We start from the raw sequence: 17,749 nt of genomic DNA on the forward strand, positions 1-17,749 counted from the left end.
ATCATGCACGGTATGGGAACATGTGATTCCAGAAATACCATCCTCAATTCCACACATCCATCCTGTATGCATTCTACAAGTCACAAACATTCAAATTCATCTTTCAAGCTTTGGAAATCTGAAGATATCATTATGGACTAAACCCAGAGCTGTAGTTTTCTTCAAATTTTCCAAATTCACAGATGGAGATCACCCATTGAAATTTCCATACTTGTACCTCCTGGCTCAATGTGTCCCGGTCTCTCCTACATGACCCTGTACTGTATTGACCCAGTACTGAGGAATATTTTTAAGAGAATATAAAGGAATTTTCAAAAGGGGGCCCTAAAGCTGCCTACAGCACAATAAGGTCTTCATTCAACTTTTTGGGATATTCATTTTTTTGTTAGCCCTTAGCAAATGAGACCAAAACCATCATTGACATTTGCCATTCACATATATGTAAAGATATCCGTAGTCTAAAGTAGGACAGATTCACAATTCTTCTCAGCCTGGAACAGGACAGGCCACAAAATCAGGTCGCTGGACCCAAAACACAGCTTTATTAGCAAATGGACAGAATAAGAAGACCATCAGCTGACATAAAGTCCCATATGCCTCAACACTAGAGTGTAAATAGACCAAATGAAACATAAGGGTTGTTCCTAGCAACAACAGAGAGCTCAAGATAACCAGGAGATACCTATGGAACATCAGGAAGGGAAATAGCCTTCCCCGTGGGCAGGAACATGGCCCATTCCCCAGAACCACATGGTTGTTTCACATTTTAAACACAGTTACAGTGCTTACCCTTTATAAGGCAGCCCTGTCAACCGCAGAATTGGTTATAAGGTGGCATAATAGTTGCTTCCATTCGCCCCATGATGCCTTTCCACAGGCACTTTCATACTCGTTAAACGGGGGAACACTAATAGCACAGTTTGGTAACTATGGCTCCAGTCTATAGCGGTATACAAGGAGAGCACTGTACTAGTAAGGACAAAGAGAAAAGAGAAAGTAATAGGCTGCGTTCTCAAGTATGTACTGAGCACTTCATACCTGAAATACAGGATCAGTGTGGGCCCCTAAGGCAAAGATGAAACCTGGTAAGCGTGAAATTATACAAACAGAAAAGCCACCCAGTTCGTAGGGTGGTGGAAGACTGTATTACCAAGGTCTTTTCCATGAGCAACAGATACAAGAATAAAAAGAAACTTTGAAATGTTTTATTTTATTTTATTTTTTTGCACCCATGATTGTGCAGGAATTAAAATACAATGTAACCTACTTAGGCTGGATTACCAGAAACTATAATGTATATTACTGGGTTAGAAAAACTCAATATAGTCAAAAATGTGTCGAACACTTTTGTTTTGTGGATTATTCTACTTGTTTTTTTAAGACTGGCAGCACTACTGTGTTGTGAACTTTTCAGTTTACATCCAAATATCCATGAGCTTGCAAACAAGACAACCCTGGTTTGCTGATATCTAACCCCAGCCTGACAAACAGGATGAGTGAAGCCCGCAGTAAAATGACAGATATGTCAGTGAGGAGGAGGGCAGGTTTGGCCCCTGGGTGTTTTTTTCACCCCATAACCTTTAACAATATTTGACATTCCATGACTAACATGAGAACAGATTTAACTTAAAATCTCAAGCAATGTAAGGGCGCAATGTACCGCTTCATTTTGTCCCTTATGGAACAAACATATTTTTAATATATGGTAGAAAAGTATGATCCTTATATTTTTCATATATAGAAACTGGCCCCTTTTTTAATATGTTTAAAATATATTTTAGTCTGTAATCCATATATTTATTTTATATGAATTACAGACTAATGAAAATATATGATGCACCATATATTTTCAACATATAAAATAAATATATGGATTACAGACTAAAAAATATTTTAATATCCCATATACTTTATATCCCATATATTTTAAATATATAAAAAAGGGGCCAATTTCTATATATGAAAAATATAAGGATCATACTTTTCTACCATATATTATATATATGTTTGTTCCATAAGGGGTTCTTTTTAAAATAATTTTTATAGAATGTTTTTTTTTTGTTTCTTTGTTTTTTGCTGTTGGGTTTGTTTCGGGAATATCATGAAGGAAACGGAGGAAATCACATATGAATAAAAAAAAATAAAAAAAATTACTCATTCGTGTAATGATACATACAGTGTAGTGTGTGTTCCCTACCCCTCTATAAACCCTGGTCCTTGGGTTATTTATAGAAAACCGCTAATGTGATGATCATCTGAAGCCAAAAACACAAACCAAAAGCCTCTCCCAAGATTGCAGAGAGTTTTAAGAAGGAAAGACATGAATGACCATTTGCATTCTGAAAACTGGCAATTTGTTTATAACACGCCAGCCTGGCATTAAAGTGGTTGGATTTTTGAAGCATAGTGGCGCCTGTTTGTTGCTGTCTTGGGCCCCTGTGAATGTGGTTACCCATTTCATTTGAAATGTTCTTGAACTACAGCAGACAGACACCCTGCTCCCTTCCCTGCTTGTTTTCTACACAGTTCTCAGTGGACATCTTGTTTTATGCACTGCCATTCAGGCCAATAAAGTATTCAATATAAATTGAATAAGGGCATTTTACAATGGTGGTCCTTTTGATTTTAACTAAGCACACAGTGCCACTCCATGGCAAAATACTGTAATTGCAGCAAAATTCTTAAAAAGGCAGTGTTGTGTGATACACTGCTGTTACGGATTCTGCCCCCTGTCGGTGAGATGAGATGAGATGAGGTTAAAAGCTCACAAATGCAGACAAGCCTGGCTTTTTTTGTGAAAACGGCCAGATAATACAAGGATGAGAAAATATTTAATGCATGCCTGGCACAAAAACATGCATAATCCATGTAGTTGAAATCTCTTGTGTGAAACGGATTCATCGACCAAGTGTAACCCTGGGATTTTGTGTGAAATGCTTCTTTATCCTTGTATCATCCTTGCATAATGCTTGCTTTAAATGTGTGTGTGAACTATCTGCATGTCTTGCTTGATTCCAGCATGATCCTTGTGTTTCTATTGGTATAGTATGGGTGGTCAGTGGCTGCAAATTATTATTTGCTGTTGTTGCAAAGTGTAACTGTGCTGTGTCTGTGTGGAGAGGCTCTTTTTTGCATGTGGCTTATTTGTTTGTATGTTTGAGATTGGGTTACGTTCACTGGGTGTGACGTATGCGATCTTTTTGTACTTGTGTGTAGATGTGAGTATATTACTATGGAATTTCTGCTTTCAGTCAACACTGTTGTGTTGAATGTGCTTAATAACATATATGGGATAAAAGGAATGCTTTAGGATGCAAATAAAAATGAATAAACTCGGTGAAGCACAGGCAAAATGGGATGCACAGTATTGTTTTATGTTACCCCCTCCTGAAACTTCCAGCAACTGCTGGTGAGCTGGGGAACAGGAACATGTGAATTTTACAATAGAGACTTTAAATTGTTGTTTTTCTTTTTTTTTTTCCTTAAAACAGATTAACCTGCTCTTCAATCAGAGTCAATTATCTTGAATTAGCATGACCACTCTGGTTTTTAAAGTGTTACCATCTGTGCAAATAAAAACAAAACAAAAACATATTTGTATAAAATAGATTATTTTAAAAAATCAGATTTAAATGGTAATGATTTATGATTAAAACATTATTTTTATTCTTTTTTTTACGAAATAAATGCAGTTTCATTTGAATAGCCCCATGCTTTCTATTAATATAAGTATAGTATGCTTGAGCAGGAAATACAGTAAAGGAGGCTGTGTGGTCCAGTGGTTAAAGAAAAGGGGCCTATAACCAGGAGGTCGCAGGTTCAACTCCTGGCTCACTCACTAACTTATTAAGTAAGTCTCTTGACCTTCTTGTGCTCTGTTTCTCCAGTGAGATGTTGTTGTAAGTAACTGCAGCTGATGCATAGTTCACACACCCTAGTCTGTAAGTCGCCTTGGATAAAGGCGTCTGCTAAATAAACAAATAATAATAAAACCCAACAGGAAATATAGTAATGATAACATGCAGTATCTCCCCACAGTAACTAATGTCTAAAACAAAGCATGCAATTACAGTATGTGCATGGTTATGTAAATAGCTTCATTTTTCTTTTTTTTTTTTTACTGCTATACAAAATTTTCCAGCTATCTATCTCATTCCCGTTATGTGGGTGTTTGTATATGTCTGTGCACAGCACACCACCACTCCTTCCTTCTCTTTTGCTTGTAACTTAAGGTAGGTTGGCAAAGCCCTTGTGAGCCGAGTACTAAAACCTCCCTCTTTTTGATGCAAGTCAGTCGAAGCCAAACCCAGCCGGCTGAGAGTCAGCCTCCACCGTACTAATCAACCTCCCTCAATGTAGCTGATAAGGACAGGCAGAACCCGTAGAGAGGTAAGTAAACTTTTACTGTACTTTTCATCCATGGACATACAAAAACCCTGGGAACGTATCATGTTTTTTTACGTGGATGTAGACTGTATTTCTTTAAGTAGGTTAAGTCACATTTCGGAACATGTTAACAATAGTTACGCTGATGTTCTCTGTGTGTGAAAAAAGAAAACGCTGCTTGTCGTAACATGAATGCAACTATCCAGGCTTAAACTGGCAGGACCGGGGGGAGTCTTTGAACACTGGTTTATAATAACAACCAGGTGTGGAAAAGATCATTAATACAAGTTTTAAACAACTGTGGCTGCTTGTGAAAGGTGCTAATAGTATTTTTTTTTGGGGGGGGGGGAAGCTAGTATTGGATTCTGATCGATCCTGTTCTCGAAACGCATCGTTTTACGCACAGATATAGAGAACAGTAAATTAATACTTTCGATTAACAGCAGCTATGTGTAAACTCTTTGTGTTTTATTTAATTGAAACGGTAGTCGTTTATTTTGAAGAAACATACATTATAACCCGATTGATAAAATAATGAGGATTAATGAAATGGTAATACTTTACATGACTTTTCAAGTCTTCCTGTGTGAATAGTATTGTTGTAACCGTATCAGTAGTCTTATCGGGGTAATGATGTCGGTGTGCTGTGTTACATGGCATTATTCCTTTCTATGTTTTCATTTAACAATAACTGTAATAAGACCACTTGCAATAACAACAGTAACGTTACAGTTAAACGATTGCCATTCAGGAATTCTGCCTGCTTACTGTATTTGCTTATTTCATGAATATTGGATGATTGTAAATATAGCGATGTGGTCCACAGCTTCCACCAGTTTCATTGCCATGACTTTATTTGCAGTCATTTTGTCATAGCTGTTTGGGGTTGAGAAAGTCCACACCCACTTCAGAGATCCAGGAGCTGACAAGAGTACTGGAAGATGTTCTTTTACTGGAAGTTTTTCCCATAGAAATATTAACATACAGTATGACTATTGTATTTCACCCTTATTAAGATGTCATGGATACTACAGGGTCCACTTTAAATTAAGTGATAGCTCATCCTGATAGGACATGGCAACTTCCTGCTTTCAGAGTTTCTGTTTTTGGAGTGTAGTGACAGTCATCTTCCCTGGTCAGTCACTTACTTACACTCTTCAGTTATTCCTTTGGACAGCTGGCAATTGCATCGTGTGATACAGGTGCTCAAAGGTGTCGCCCTGATAAAAGTTTCCCATTGTAAAATGCATAAGCAAAGTGTAATAAAGCATAGTGAATGCATGGCTAGGTAAGCCTTGTAAAGCACAGCGAGGCAATCAAAAACTTGGCAAACCAGGGAAAGCAAAATACCATGCAAAATTAATTGTGGGAAACTGTTATGAGGGCAAACACCCACTTTTACAATGTAGGCCTATTTTATGATGTAACAGCCTACTGCCCTGGGCCTTATATAGTGTAAAGTGGCCACATCCTGTGTATTCTGTGCTGCTGGCAGAACTATAATTACTTTTGAGCTCTGATTTCAAAATCAAAACAGTAGCACCATGGATGATCTCATTACCATCACTAAACGCATTAAAACACAGTCTAAACAGTTTCTCATGAGAGTTTAAGGGTGTCAGTATTTTGATCCACATTTTTAGCAGATCATTGAAATACTCAGCTTTTGTTCTCTTCAACAGCTCCCAGTGTGAAGGTACGTTGCAGGAAGTTGTTTAAGCGTTTTTAATATAATTCAGTCGACTCGGAAAACATGCATTGGGTGTTTCAGTGCAATTTCAGTCGTTTTGCTTCCTGGTGACTCACTTGATGTGATCAGACCTGCTGGTTGTGTCTGGCATGACTTAAATTGAATGTAGAAAGTGAACAAACATCGAGCTGAGGTTTCCTTAACGAGGAGGAGGAGGCTTTCGTGCACTGACAGGCTCTTCAACCAGCAAAGAAACATGTTGCTTAAGAAGACACGGATAGCCCTGTAGAAATCAAAGGCTTAAGAACTGCTGAGCTTGCTGTCCTTTTAAAATGAGCATTAATAACCAAGCATTATACCCAATGGAGATTAAGAAAGGTGTCTTGATGTATGCTATAGTTGCATAAGCATGTCAGTTGTACACATATAATGGTTTCTATTCACTATACCATTCTACAGCAATGACCTAAAGCTTTGCATCACCTAGAATTTTAGGAGTGAGACATAAAACTATCTGAACATAATTTAGGTATTTTATTTAACATCATGTAATCAAAGAAACTACACAATGATATTAAGCCCTAACAGTAGTACAGTATTTCGATATGCCACATTTTTCAATTTCTGTCAGTTTTTCATTAAGTATATGGAAAACTACAAAGCTGTATGTAATTCAATATGTTAAGGTAACATTAGCAGGTTTCGTTCGACTTTATGAAGCAAAATGAGTTCATTCAATAGGGTGCTGCAAAACTTTTGGCCAGAGCAGTAGCTTTCCAGAAAGCACACTTTGCTGGCCGGTTTGTTTATTTACCTTCTCGTTAGATTGTTTTAGCTGTAAGGACATGTTAAGCTTCCTCCCCATCACTAGGCAGATGAGAAATATCACCGCATGCCTTCTGCGAGTGTCTTAGTTTCATGTTGCAAGATAAGCAGCCTTGTCAGCCTGCATGTCTCAAGCCTGTAGATGTCATATGTCCCTTTAGAGTGGCGAACACTGCGTGCTTTTAAATTAGAAATATATGGCAGCAGCATGGAGAGACAGTACTGATGACGCGTGCTCTGAATACTTGTTGATGTTAACTTAGATTTCTGTGTTAATCTATTTCTTGTAATTGAGTCTCTCATGATAGAAGTAGCTGTAATCGGATATGCGCTGCTTAGTACTGTAATTATGCAGTCGTGCTCCATGAAGCAGTGTACATGCAGTACCGGTATGTTTTAGAACCTGGAGTGTTGAAGGTGTGTGTATATATATAGATAGATAGATAGATGTACAGATGAAACAATGCTACACTACAAAACATTTGAATCAACAAGTAAAACAGTTAAAGCTCCATCTGCTTCAGGGTTTTCTAAATAAACTGTGTTTTTTAGTCTTGTTTCAATATACTATAATAAGAGGATTTGAATAGCTTGATTCCTCAAATAGGAATTCTATTACAACTAAAGGGTTTATGCCACTACATTTGTAATAGAGCCATACTGTACAATAGCTGCTTACCTAAGCTATGTTTCAGTTCTCCCCTTTTTCTTTCACCGCATAGCTCTATAAACTACCAACAAACAAAAAGATACATTTTTCATCTGGATAGACAGAACTGTGTCTTTCATTGTTTCAGTTAAGGGAGCAGAGAAGGCAGAAATCTGAGATTTAGATGAAAGCTCAAAAAGGGAAATGTTATAAAATACGATTCTGAACTGATATAAGACAGCCAAATCCACTAAAACACCACGAGGAACCTTTACCATACCAGCATGCTGTACTGAAGAAACTTTAGAAGATTACAGTACTACAAGCGATAGCAGCATAACCCGTTCTGAGCACTGCGTGCTGGTATGGAATGTGTAATGTTGAATACACTGTGGTAACAATACTGCACTCATCTTTCATTTCAAACTGCACCGTGAGGGGAATTTCTCACAGAAAAGTACATTTTGCTTGTAACAGAAATCCCTGCAGTCCTGTGCGTTTTTTAGCTGGCCATGGTAGTTGAAGAGCTGGTTGTTTAAGAAGAAAAGGCAATCAATAAAAACTAACACTGCTGTAGCAGTAATGAGGGTATTGCCCACTTTGCTGTTAAATACATCAAGCTGCTGTAAACTTATAACTAACTATCCATCTGGAAATACTATAACCTCCACCTGTTTAGTGGTAACCAATAAAACAAAATGTGCCCTGTTTTCATTATTATTATTTTTTTAATATAATTAAACACAACCTTGATATAAATCATGCATAACTCAAAAGAATGTGTTTGATAATGGTAGTGGAATTCTGGAAAGGTGAGAATTCCTTTTCAGGTTCTGAACCTGATTTACCAGTCACAAAGCATGCAGCGTGGCCTCTGAGCTACAGTAGATTACACAGCAGTGCCTATAAAGGTAATCCTACCCAGTGGGCTATGCATGCATGCTGCTTTGTCCCCAGAAGATTCTGTCAGATGGTGCCTATGATTTTCTGTTTACAATCCAAGACATTCTTTCAGGTACAGCTCTGTGTGGAATAAATAGAATCACTGCTCTACTGAACTTGAAGCATTGTCATTTGTTGTTGTTTTTTATATTTATGTGTAAATGCTTTTCTTTTGGCAATGCAGGCGTACTGCAAATAAAAAACATACAAACAATCCCCCAGCCATATAGTGAATGGTGGACACCCTGTGATCAGACAGTGGTAAGAAACCAGTGTACTGTACGTTTAAATAAAATGCAAGTCTTTATTTTAGACCTAGAACACACAGTCAACGAGTTATCAAATATTCTTGTGCTTCTCCATATGCAGATTCATTTTTCTTTCTTTTTTCTGATAATTGCAGTTGTAGTTGTAGCTGGCATGGATGGACCACTTGCTAATTGTAAACACATATTTTTGTCTTTTTAGTTGTTTTCATACAGCAGTGATATTGTTTCAACCTTGCTGTCACCCATAAACTCCTGACTGTGGGTTACTACCTTTCACCACCTCACCTTCAGATGACTTCAATAAATAATCAACAGAAAATCATTTGAATTGTGCACAGTTACCAAGTTACCAAGAAATGCTTACTGTGAAGCATAGAGAATGAATGTATCATTAAGTGTGGTATAAAAACATAGCAGACTATGACACTTTGGAGTAAGTGGGTTTATGAATTGCCCCCGGTGTTCAGTTTTCTGCTGCGTCTCAAGCATGTTCATTACTTCCGATGGGATGATACAAACACATGGCAGACATTCAGACTGATGTCTTGTTTATGTTCTTTATCAGATCGGAAAGACTTTAGTGGATCTTGAAGCTTTTCCAGGAGCTGATAGTGATGTTAATTCTTTTGAGCTATGAAGGTCAAGAATGGACTTGAGAAACCTTTTAAAAATATACCTGCAGGGATTTGTAACGATACTGACGTGTAGAGCATGTGCACATACAAGGCTTAGCAAACCCTTGTGTTGTATCAGTTACTGGGAACACCTATGTGTAAAACAGGTCTCTTTTGATCAGCTATTTTTGTGCAGCCAAAGTCAAACCCACTCATTTGGTTATCATGAGATTTGCAAGCGCTGCTGTGTTTGCTCATTTCTCTCTGCCTTTAATTACTTGCCTTCTTTGTTTCTGGACAGAATAGGATAACAGATAATAAAAATGCGTTTGTAAACCGTGCTGACAAGTAGAACATTACTGGAACTGTTTACCTTTTGGGACCTTTATACTGTAGACCTTGCGTTCATTTTAATGATGTTTGTATAGCGTGGGATTGTGTGCCTTGTTTATGGGTACTCAGGTTTTGTTCAGAGAACCTTTGCTCTTCTATTCTGTACCCCTGCAAGACTTTAAATAATGAAGGAACTGTCTGAAACAAAGTCCTGTTGTGGACTGCAATGGAAGAGTCAAGGTTGCCTACCCCTAATCTAAACACCTCTTAAATTATTACAATATCTGTTTACATTTGAAATATTATTACAGACAGACATGGATTAAACACATGGGAGTCCCATTCTTGGCTCAATGGAATATATATAATACTGTGAGTGCAAGCCCATTTAAACGACAGTGTGTGCTACAGTACCTACAGAAGGTGTATCTATTTGTGTCTGTTGTAGAGAGAGAGATTCGCCTAAATCCAGATACAAACCCTCATTTTTTGTGATCTGTTTTTAAAATCTTAAGCAGTGATTGAAGCTTCGTAAGATAACAGTAGAACTTCTCATCTCCAGAGTCCTTCCTTGTAAGCATCCCTTTGGAAGGAGTTTATATTTTTGTACTGCATATCCCTCTGCTGCTGCTGCTGCTGCTTCTGTGTCTCCAAATTGTTTAAGATGGAAGCTTCGGATTGTAAAGGCAACTTCACATTGTCACTGAACCTATGATTCTCTCAGCCATGTTCCATCACATCTGGCTATATGAACAGGTGTCATTTCTCTTGCATCATGCCCACAGGGATGCTTGCTTTGTGCTTTCATCTCGGCACCAGATAAGTTGGCCAGTGTTGGTTCTAACGTCTGTAAATCTGTGCTTTTAGACAGCGTGAGGCATTTTCAAACAGTGAGCTGCTCATAAATATGTGCTTGCTCTTAGCGCTTGGTGTTCAATCAGGATACAGCAGCTTCATTTTTGTGCTTTTTGGAGAAATTGTAAAAATAAAAAAGGTTTTATCATCTTGAGTCTTTTTCAACACAATACAACAAGATGCTTTTCTTGTTTCCTTACCCCTTTGCACAGCTCACCTTTATAGAAAGCTGTGTGTGAAAGTCAGGGATGGAAATAAGACTCCTATTGCATAGCAGTTTCAACCATTCAAGGTTTTACTACAAGCTTGATTAGCCACCGTGTATAGGTAACAAGCTCAGGTGTGTCTTATTAAATTCATGGTAAAACCAGGAATGGATTAAATTGCCATGCAATGGGAGTCTTATTTCCATCCCTGGAAAGAGTGATGCGATATCACTCATTAACCCACACATAATGTACATTATCACATGCTACAGTATGTCATGAAAATTCATACTTTGAAAGTTTTTTTTTTCATGTACAGTTGTACTGTAAATGAAAGGTTTAATTGAATTCATTAGATTAATCATAAACTGTTCATGGTGATTTAAATGTGATAATTGCAGATATAATTGATGCCTGGGGGGAGGGGGCAGGTTGCTTATACTGCACAATATAAGGGTAAAGGAACTACTGTAGTTATTAAAAAAAGAAATACAGAAAGCACATGCATTACTTGGTGTAGTTAGAGTACAAAATACCTGAGCTGTGAAGAATGATACGTGTGGGGTCTGAAGAACAGTAATGCATGATAAAAGGTTGAGGCTGCCATGAAAATATATGGGGCTCCTCCTTTTCTGTCAACAAGTGGTACTGACAGGCTTTGTGTTCCTCTTGAATAAGTACAATGTCAAAACCAACAAAGCACGATAACTTCAGAAAGGTCAATATTTGCTCTCCTTACACCACACTGTGCGCACTGCTGTATTTCATAACCCTCTACTGTATATTCTTGAAAGTGTGTGCGTTTTTTTAGCTTGCATTGAGACTTCACACCCCGTTGAATGTTTTTTGTCTTGAAAGCACCTTTCACAGAAACTCAATGCACTGAAAACTTTAAAAGTCACATAAAGGCAAGATACAGTACCTCAAGCACAGACAATACAGACCAGTTAATTAGTAATGTTTTAATATCATATGCCATCCATTACTTCTGAAACTGCTCCATTGTTCTTGTACAGTCACAAACAATAGGACACTCCTTTTCGTAATTTTTTGAAACCTCAAGAACTCTTTATATAACTCACATGCTAATGCTCTGTGAATAGGCTCAACACAGAAGAAGCAAATCTCATAACACAGATTATCAAAATAAAGTAGGAGAATGGCATCAAGCAGAAAATGGGGGAAAAAATACATAGCTGGTAATAGTCGGTACAAATGTACAAAGCACATTACCTAACCGGAATTACTGTAAAGAGATTACTCAGGGAGAATCACCTCTAGTGAGACAGTAGATTTCACCCAGTATGGAAACAAAGGATGCTGTAACCCTGAGGGGAATAATATAAATCATCCTCTCTCCCCAGAGGCTCACAACGATGTCATTCTAGTTTGCGGTAAATACGATTTCCAGAAAAAACATTTTAGGTCTTTTACTTAACTGATTTATGGATTGCCGTGACAGGCAAAGCAGTGTTATGGGTTTTTAAAGTTTATTTTGTTAAAAAAAAATAAAAAGAAAACAACAGTAAAAAAAAAGGCTGTTTTGTACTAAAGTTCCTGGTACATGAGTGAAGTCAGAATAATTCGATTGCAGCACAAGGAGCCTTTATGTGGGAATCTCAATCAAATGTTTACAAGGCACACGATTCAAATGTCTTCTGATAGTCAACTGACAGCATTGTGTCACAAGTTATATTCAATCACCGGGGATTATTGACCACCGGCTCCATGCTGTTATCTAATCTAAGGCTTTAAGCAGGGTGATCCTGTTTTCACTGTGGACAGTTGCAAAGATTCTACTACTAGACGAATGCTCACAGTTTCATGCCCAGAAATATCCTTGGGAAGGAAAACATTTAGAAAGCTGAGAAACTCCCCAGAGGACCTATTCCAACAAAAAGAAAGACAAAAAATTAAATGCATGAGTCTGCATCAATACAAACTGTCAACAGAGACTTACTCATAATTACAGACAGATTTATTTTTTATCACCGGTCCACAGACTATTCCTTAAATATTTGCATTGGATCGGAAAGGGGTTGGGTTTACAATACAGTTGGTTGCATCATTTCCTGCTGATATGAACCCCTTTCAGTATCTGATCCATTCATTTGCATAAAAGCAACCATTTTAAATCGCAATTGTGTTTATAAAGAATAAGAGGGCACAGTCACGGTGAAGCATTGTTAGGTTTGTTCTTTCCCAGACAGCGACACATGTAGCAGTCGGCAACAACTACAGTACATTCAATTAATAAACATGTCATTTGTAGCGACACCCTAAGTAGGTCAGAATATAAAACTTAAAAAATAATATATATATATATATATATATATATATATATATATATATATATATATATATATATATATATATATATATAATGTAGTATGGGATATGTGGTAAGTTTAGCATAGCTCATGCTTCAAAAGCAGTGCCAGTGCTTTTTAAGTAATTTCATTGGGGTTTGTTTTGAACTGTGTAGAGCTGTGTAACAATGTTCAGACTCTTCTTCCCTGCTCTCTTCAGGGATGTGGTGTCAATGACGGGTTTCTGAATGGGAGATTGTCTGCCCATAAAAGGGCTTGTTCTTGGCTTATGCTGGTCAGTGTGCTTACAAAGACAGATTTTTTTTTATTATCATGCAGGCAAAGTTAGTCATCCACCCTAAAAAGTGAATTGGCTTCTGGTTTGTTGGTAAAGCTGGGGAATTAACTCAGAGATGGGGCTTGGTTGTGGTAATTTCCCCAGAGTTGGAAGTAGGAATAATTGCCTGGTATACCTGTCAGGACTGGAAACACAGCAAACAACATTGTGTGCGTGCATCCAGGGTAGCAAAGGAGGTGCAAAATATAAAGGCAGTTTTTCTAGAACAAGTTTAACTGTTTAGTTCTTGCTTGAAACAATTTAGTCTTTTTAGAAAAGTTTCCTTTGCTTTTTGCACTTGCATCAATATAGGGCCTAAAATGCTGATTTCACAGAACAGCATGAGTAGTTCCATCAGATTAAAGTAACAGTGCTGTATAGTAATGGCAGCCTTTCACCAAATGTAAGAAAGATACTTAGGGGTTGATTTGATCAACCTGTACCTGGCATTTTACAGGAGTGGGGAATCACCCTGAATTGCAGCAGTACTGTATTTACAGCTGTGTCGAGATTAACCCTAAAAACAGATGAGCCATGAAATCCAGGAGCATGAACTAGTGCTTTAAAACGCTGTAATAAAATCCAAGGGCTGACTTATCCCCGGAGGGGTGAACATTGATCAAATCACTTACTGCTTATAACATGTAGGACGAGCCCTGCATTGCTACAAAGCCCATGTAATAGAAACAAAGTGTGTGTGCATTCCTATGCCAATCCAGTGCCTGTTTAAAAATGAGTAAGAACACTGGAATGCGGAAGGCTCTTCTGTGACAGGTAACTCGATACCTTTTGCAGAGTCACTGGCTGCTGCTGCTGAAGGAAACAATAGATTTTGATGGTGTTACAGTGTTACAATACAGTATCCCCTTCTTTATACTCCTGCCCTGCATGCAAATCATTTCTATTGCCCAAGCTGAGCGAACCCTGTCGTAACCCTAGCCCCCCCCCCCCCCCCACCTGTGTAATTATTCATAACCACACCTTTGCTTTTTTGCAGAGAATGTCTCTGAAATGCTTGCAAGGGAATTCACTTACCCAAAAGAGCACACAGCAGTAAATCTTACACCAAACTTTAGCTTCCTCAAAGGTCTAGTACGTAAGCCTACAATTTTCTCCCATAAATTGTCTTCCAAATTACAGTGTAAGGTGTAAATAACACTGTAGCAGGGAAATGTACCCCAAACCAGTATATTCCTACAGCATACAGCAGTACATATTATTAAACCCTTGAAACTTGCAACGCTATTTTCTAGGGTGCATGGCCAACAAAAGTTTGTGCTATTGCCCCCAAACTGGCCAATAGTCAAAGAACTTTTGCCCTCTGATGTCACTCAGCAGTTAATAGTCAAAACACTGTTGCCGTCTGACACCACAGGTTTAATAAAGATGTGGCCTGCAGTATTAACCTTAGAACGTTAATAGGTAGTCAAAATAAGCACAAGTACTGTGCACTGCCGCTCCCTGACTTGCTCTATAGCACTCCTAACTGTGTTTTGTGACACAGCTGAGGCGTTTTCCTTTCAGAAGAAACTCCTGTTCCCCCTGGAGTAAACAGCTTTGTTAAATAGGGACCGAAATCCACAAATAAATCCTGAGACGGAAAATAGGTTAGTAGTTAACACTGCCACGCTTCAGCTGGGTTGGCTTCCTCAAGCATGAAATTAGGTGCATTAGCACATTTCTTAGTTACTAGTTAAGCCTGTAACAAATCTGATTTATTTTGATGGCGTCGACTCTTATATTTGTCACACGCATACATTACTATGCAGTTTCCCTTTCCAGTTTACTGTGTTTTTTCCCCCATGCATTTATTGTGCTTTACCATGGTTAACCGTGGGTTTTACTGTGATTTACCATACCTGTGTGTGATTTGATATGTGTACCTGTGCTTTACCATGCCTCCACTTTGCTCTTACCGTGGTAGACCGTAGTGAATTTATATAAGGGTACAGTTAAAGTATAAAGAAACATTGGTTAGGGCATTATATTGTTGTCTCCCAAGACATCTTTATTAACAAGCCTGGTTACTCTGGACAGTTTTAAGGTCTATTTTCGGATAGTGTTTTATTATTGTTATTATTAATAATAAATTCATGCTTTTTATTACACTCTATAGAGTGAGGAGACCCTGATTTCTGTTCTGAATTTCTACTTTCCCTTTGATCTGAGCCTTCATGTTTGAGGTACAGTAGTGACTTGGGTCAGGGGTTATGTGTACTATTTTACAAAGTGTGTGCTTCAGTCAAATCCTTCTTTACCCTTTTTTTTCAAGACTTTTCAATGCTGTTTGAAACCTGTTACAAGTAGACGCTCATTTCCTTCCCCCCCTGTAATACCGAGGCAGGATTAGCAGGAGTGAACCAGTTTGATTTAATAGCACTGGTAATCTACATAAACTACAGGCATGTACAGCTTTTTTTATTACAGCCTTGCCACTACTGTAAGGAAATAAGAGAATCTGATTTTTTCCCAGTGTTTTTCTACTGGACTTTGGGGTTGATTTGAATCACTTATACCCCACATCTGGATGTTCTTGAATGATTTTACCCATAAGAACATGTATTTTACATTGCCAGTATACTTTGATAAGAGTAACTACATAAATGTGCCTTAAGTTTCTTTTCAGTGAGTTTTCTGTCTATTTAGATAATAAACAAATTCAAGACTATTTAAATAGCAAGTTGTGGATGTAGCTTTGCAGCCATGATTTTAAAATATTACCAGTTTTTTTTTCTTTTGTTTTTAAGCGAGTGCCCAAAACTGGGCGTTCATTTAATGAAATAAAAGTGCCCAGGAATGTGAGCTAATTGAGAGAATACAAAACCAAGAAACCATACTGGACTGTACCATGCAGTTGCACACCACTGAGAGATAACTGCAGGTTTGGTTAGAACTGAACTAAACTGTTTCCCTGTTTGCAGATACTGTATGCTGCTGCTGTGCCCCTTCCACAACACCCCAGATGCCAGCCGGAGACCCCCTGGATGGATCATGTGACCTGCATGCTGAATGGAATAGGGGCATACAGTACATTGCGGGGTCACATACCCAATCCTCCCCATTAGCTTGAGGTCCTCCTAGCACCCAGGCTAATCATTATTATTAAAAAACGGCATATTCACAACGAGTTTTATTTTTCATTCATACTGTTAGTGATTAGGCATTCATTTTTTTTTATTACTTTTTTTTTTTTTTTTCTTTTGGTAAACATTGCTGTTGGGTTTGGATAGTTTTTGAAAAAGGAGCCAAGATGATTGACTTGAGTTATCTGACGGAGGAGGAGCAGGAGATGATAATGACGGTGCTGAAGAGGGATGCAGCGTTGAAGCAGGCGGAAGAAGATCGAATCAAGTGAGTATCACAGCGATACCCGCGTTCTGTAAGCTGTGCGAAACACAGTGCTGAATACCAAATGCAGTAAACGCATTACCCAGAAAGTATATAGAGGATAGTGAATTTTAAAGCTGTTATAAAACACATATCGCTGGCAGTATTGTTTGTACTACCAAAGCTCAGCTCTGTCCTGAATGTCAGCAGCACTCCACTGGACTGGAATGTAAGCAAAGACACATTCAAAACGAGTCCTGGTAAGCATGTTATTCCACTTAAGTGGAGTAACAAAAATGTATCCCATGCTAGATATACCCACGCTTGTGGTATAAAGTAAAACATAAGCAGCTTTGACAATCAACAGCTTTGACTTCTAAGCCATTTGTACTATGAAGGCAAATTGCCTACTTCACTGTGGCAAACATACCCAATGTGTTACTTTATCAAATGAAATATGCATTACTGATCGATAATTACGGATTTAATCTTTTTTAACGTAGCGTTGAATATACAATGAAGGCAACGCGCTGCCTTATGTCTTTCACACGTAAGGAGATCACATGACTTTCATGCAATAAAGGGCTCACTCACACTAGCGTTAAACAGATTCATCATGGCCTCTCACAATTGTGCACTAACCTTTCTTCACATGACCAACAGAGTTTCTCTCATTCTTTTGGGTTAACTCTCAGACTGCTGGAGTGGGTTCTGTTTTAGACAGCTCCTGGTTAAATAAGATGCTTAGCTTTAAGGATTTTAGGAGTCTTGTACAGAGACCTAAAAAACAGAACATGGTGATTCTATGATGGTATTCCATATCAGCTACAGTTCTGTGTAGTGGCTTTGAGATCGCAAGGAGGTATTGTAGTGGACTGGAATATTATTATTTTTTTTGTCATGTGAATTGAAAATGCATTTAAATAATTACATGCCCAGAAAACAACTTCCGAAAATATACAGTATGGTTTTTGACCTGGGCAAACAGAAAACTAGACGACTCTGTG

At 38.1% G+C, this 17,749-nt stretch overlaps 1 protein-coding gene across 6 annotated transcripts in view; it reads left to right on the top strand.

Annotated features, from left to right (window-relative positions):
• Positions 1-4,231: 4,231 nt before the first annotated feature.
• LOC117405532 (synaptotagmin-like protein 2) overlaps positions 4,232-17,749 on the top strand; it is a 39,760-nt gene continuing 26,242 nt past the window's right edge. For all 6 annotated transcript variants that reach the window (XM_059028227.1, XM_059028231.1, XM_059028229.1 and 3 more), the window contains exons 1-2: positions 4,232-4,389; positions 16,337-16,766. In XM_059028227.1, coding sequence (XP_058884210.1) covers positions 16,666-16,766 — 101 coding nt within the window. In that variant the 5' untranslated portion in view covers positions 4,232-4,389; positions 16,337-16,665. The remainder of the gene's footprint in view (positions 4,390-16,336; positions 16,767-17,749) is intronic.

Source organism: Acipenser ruthenus, chromosome 8, assembly GCF_902713425.1.
Source record: "Acipenser ruthenus chromosome 8, fAciRut3.2 maternal haplotype, whole genome shotgun sequence".
NCBI classification, from domain to species: Eukaryota; Metazoa; Chordata; class Actinopteri; order Acipenseriformes; family Acipenseridae; genus Acipenser; species Acipenser ruthenus.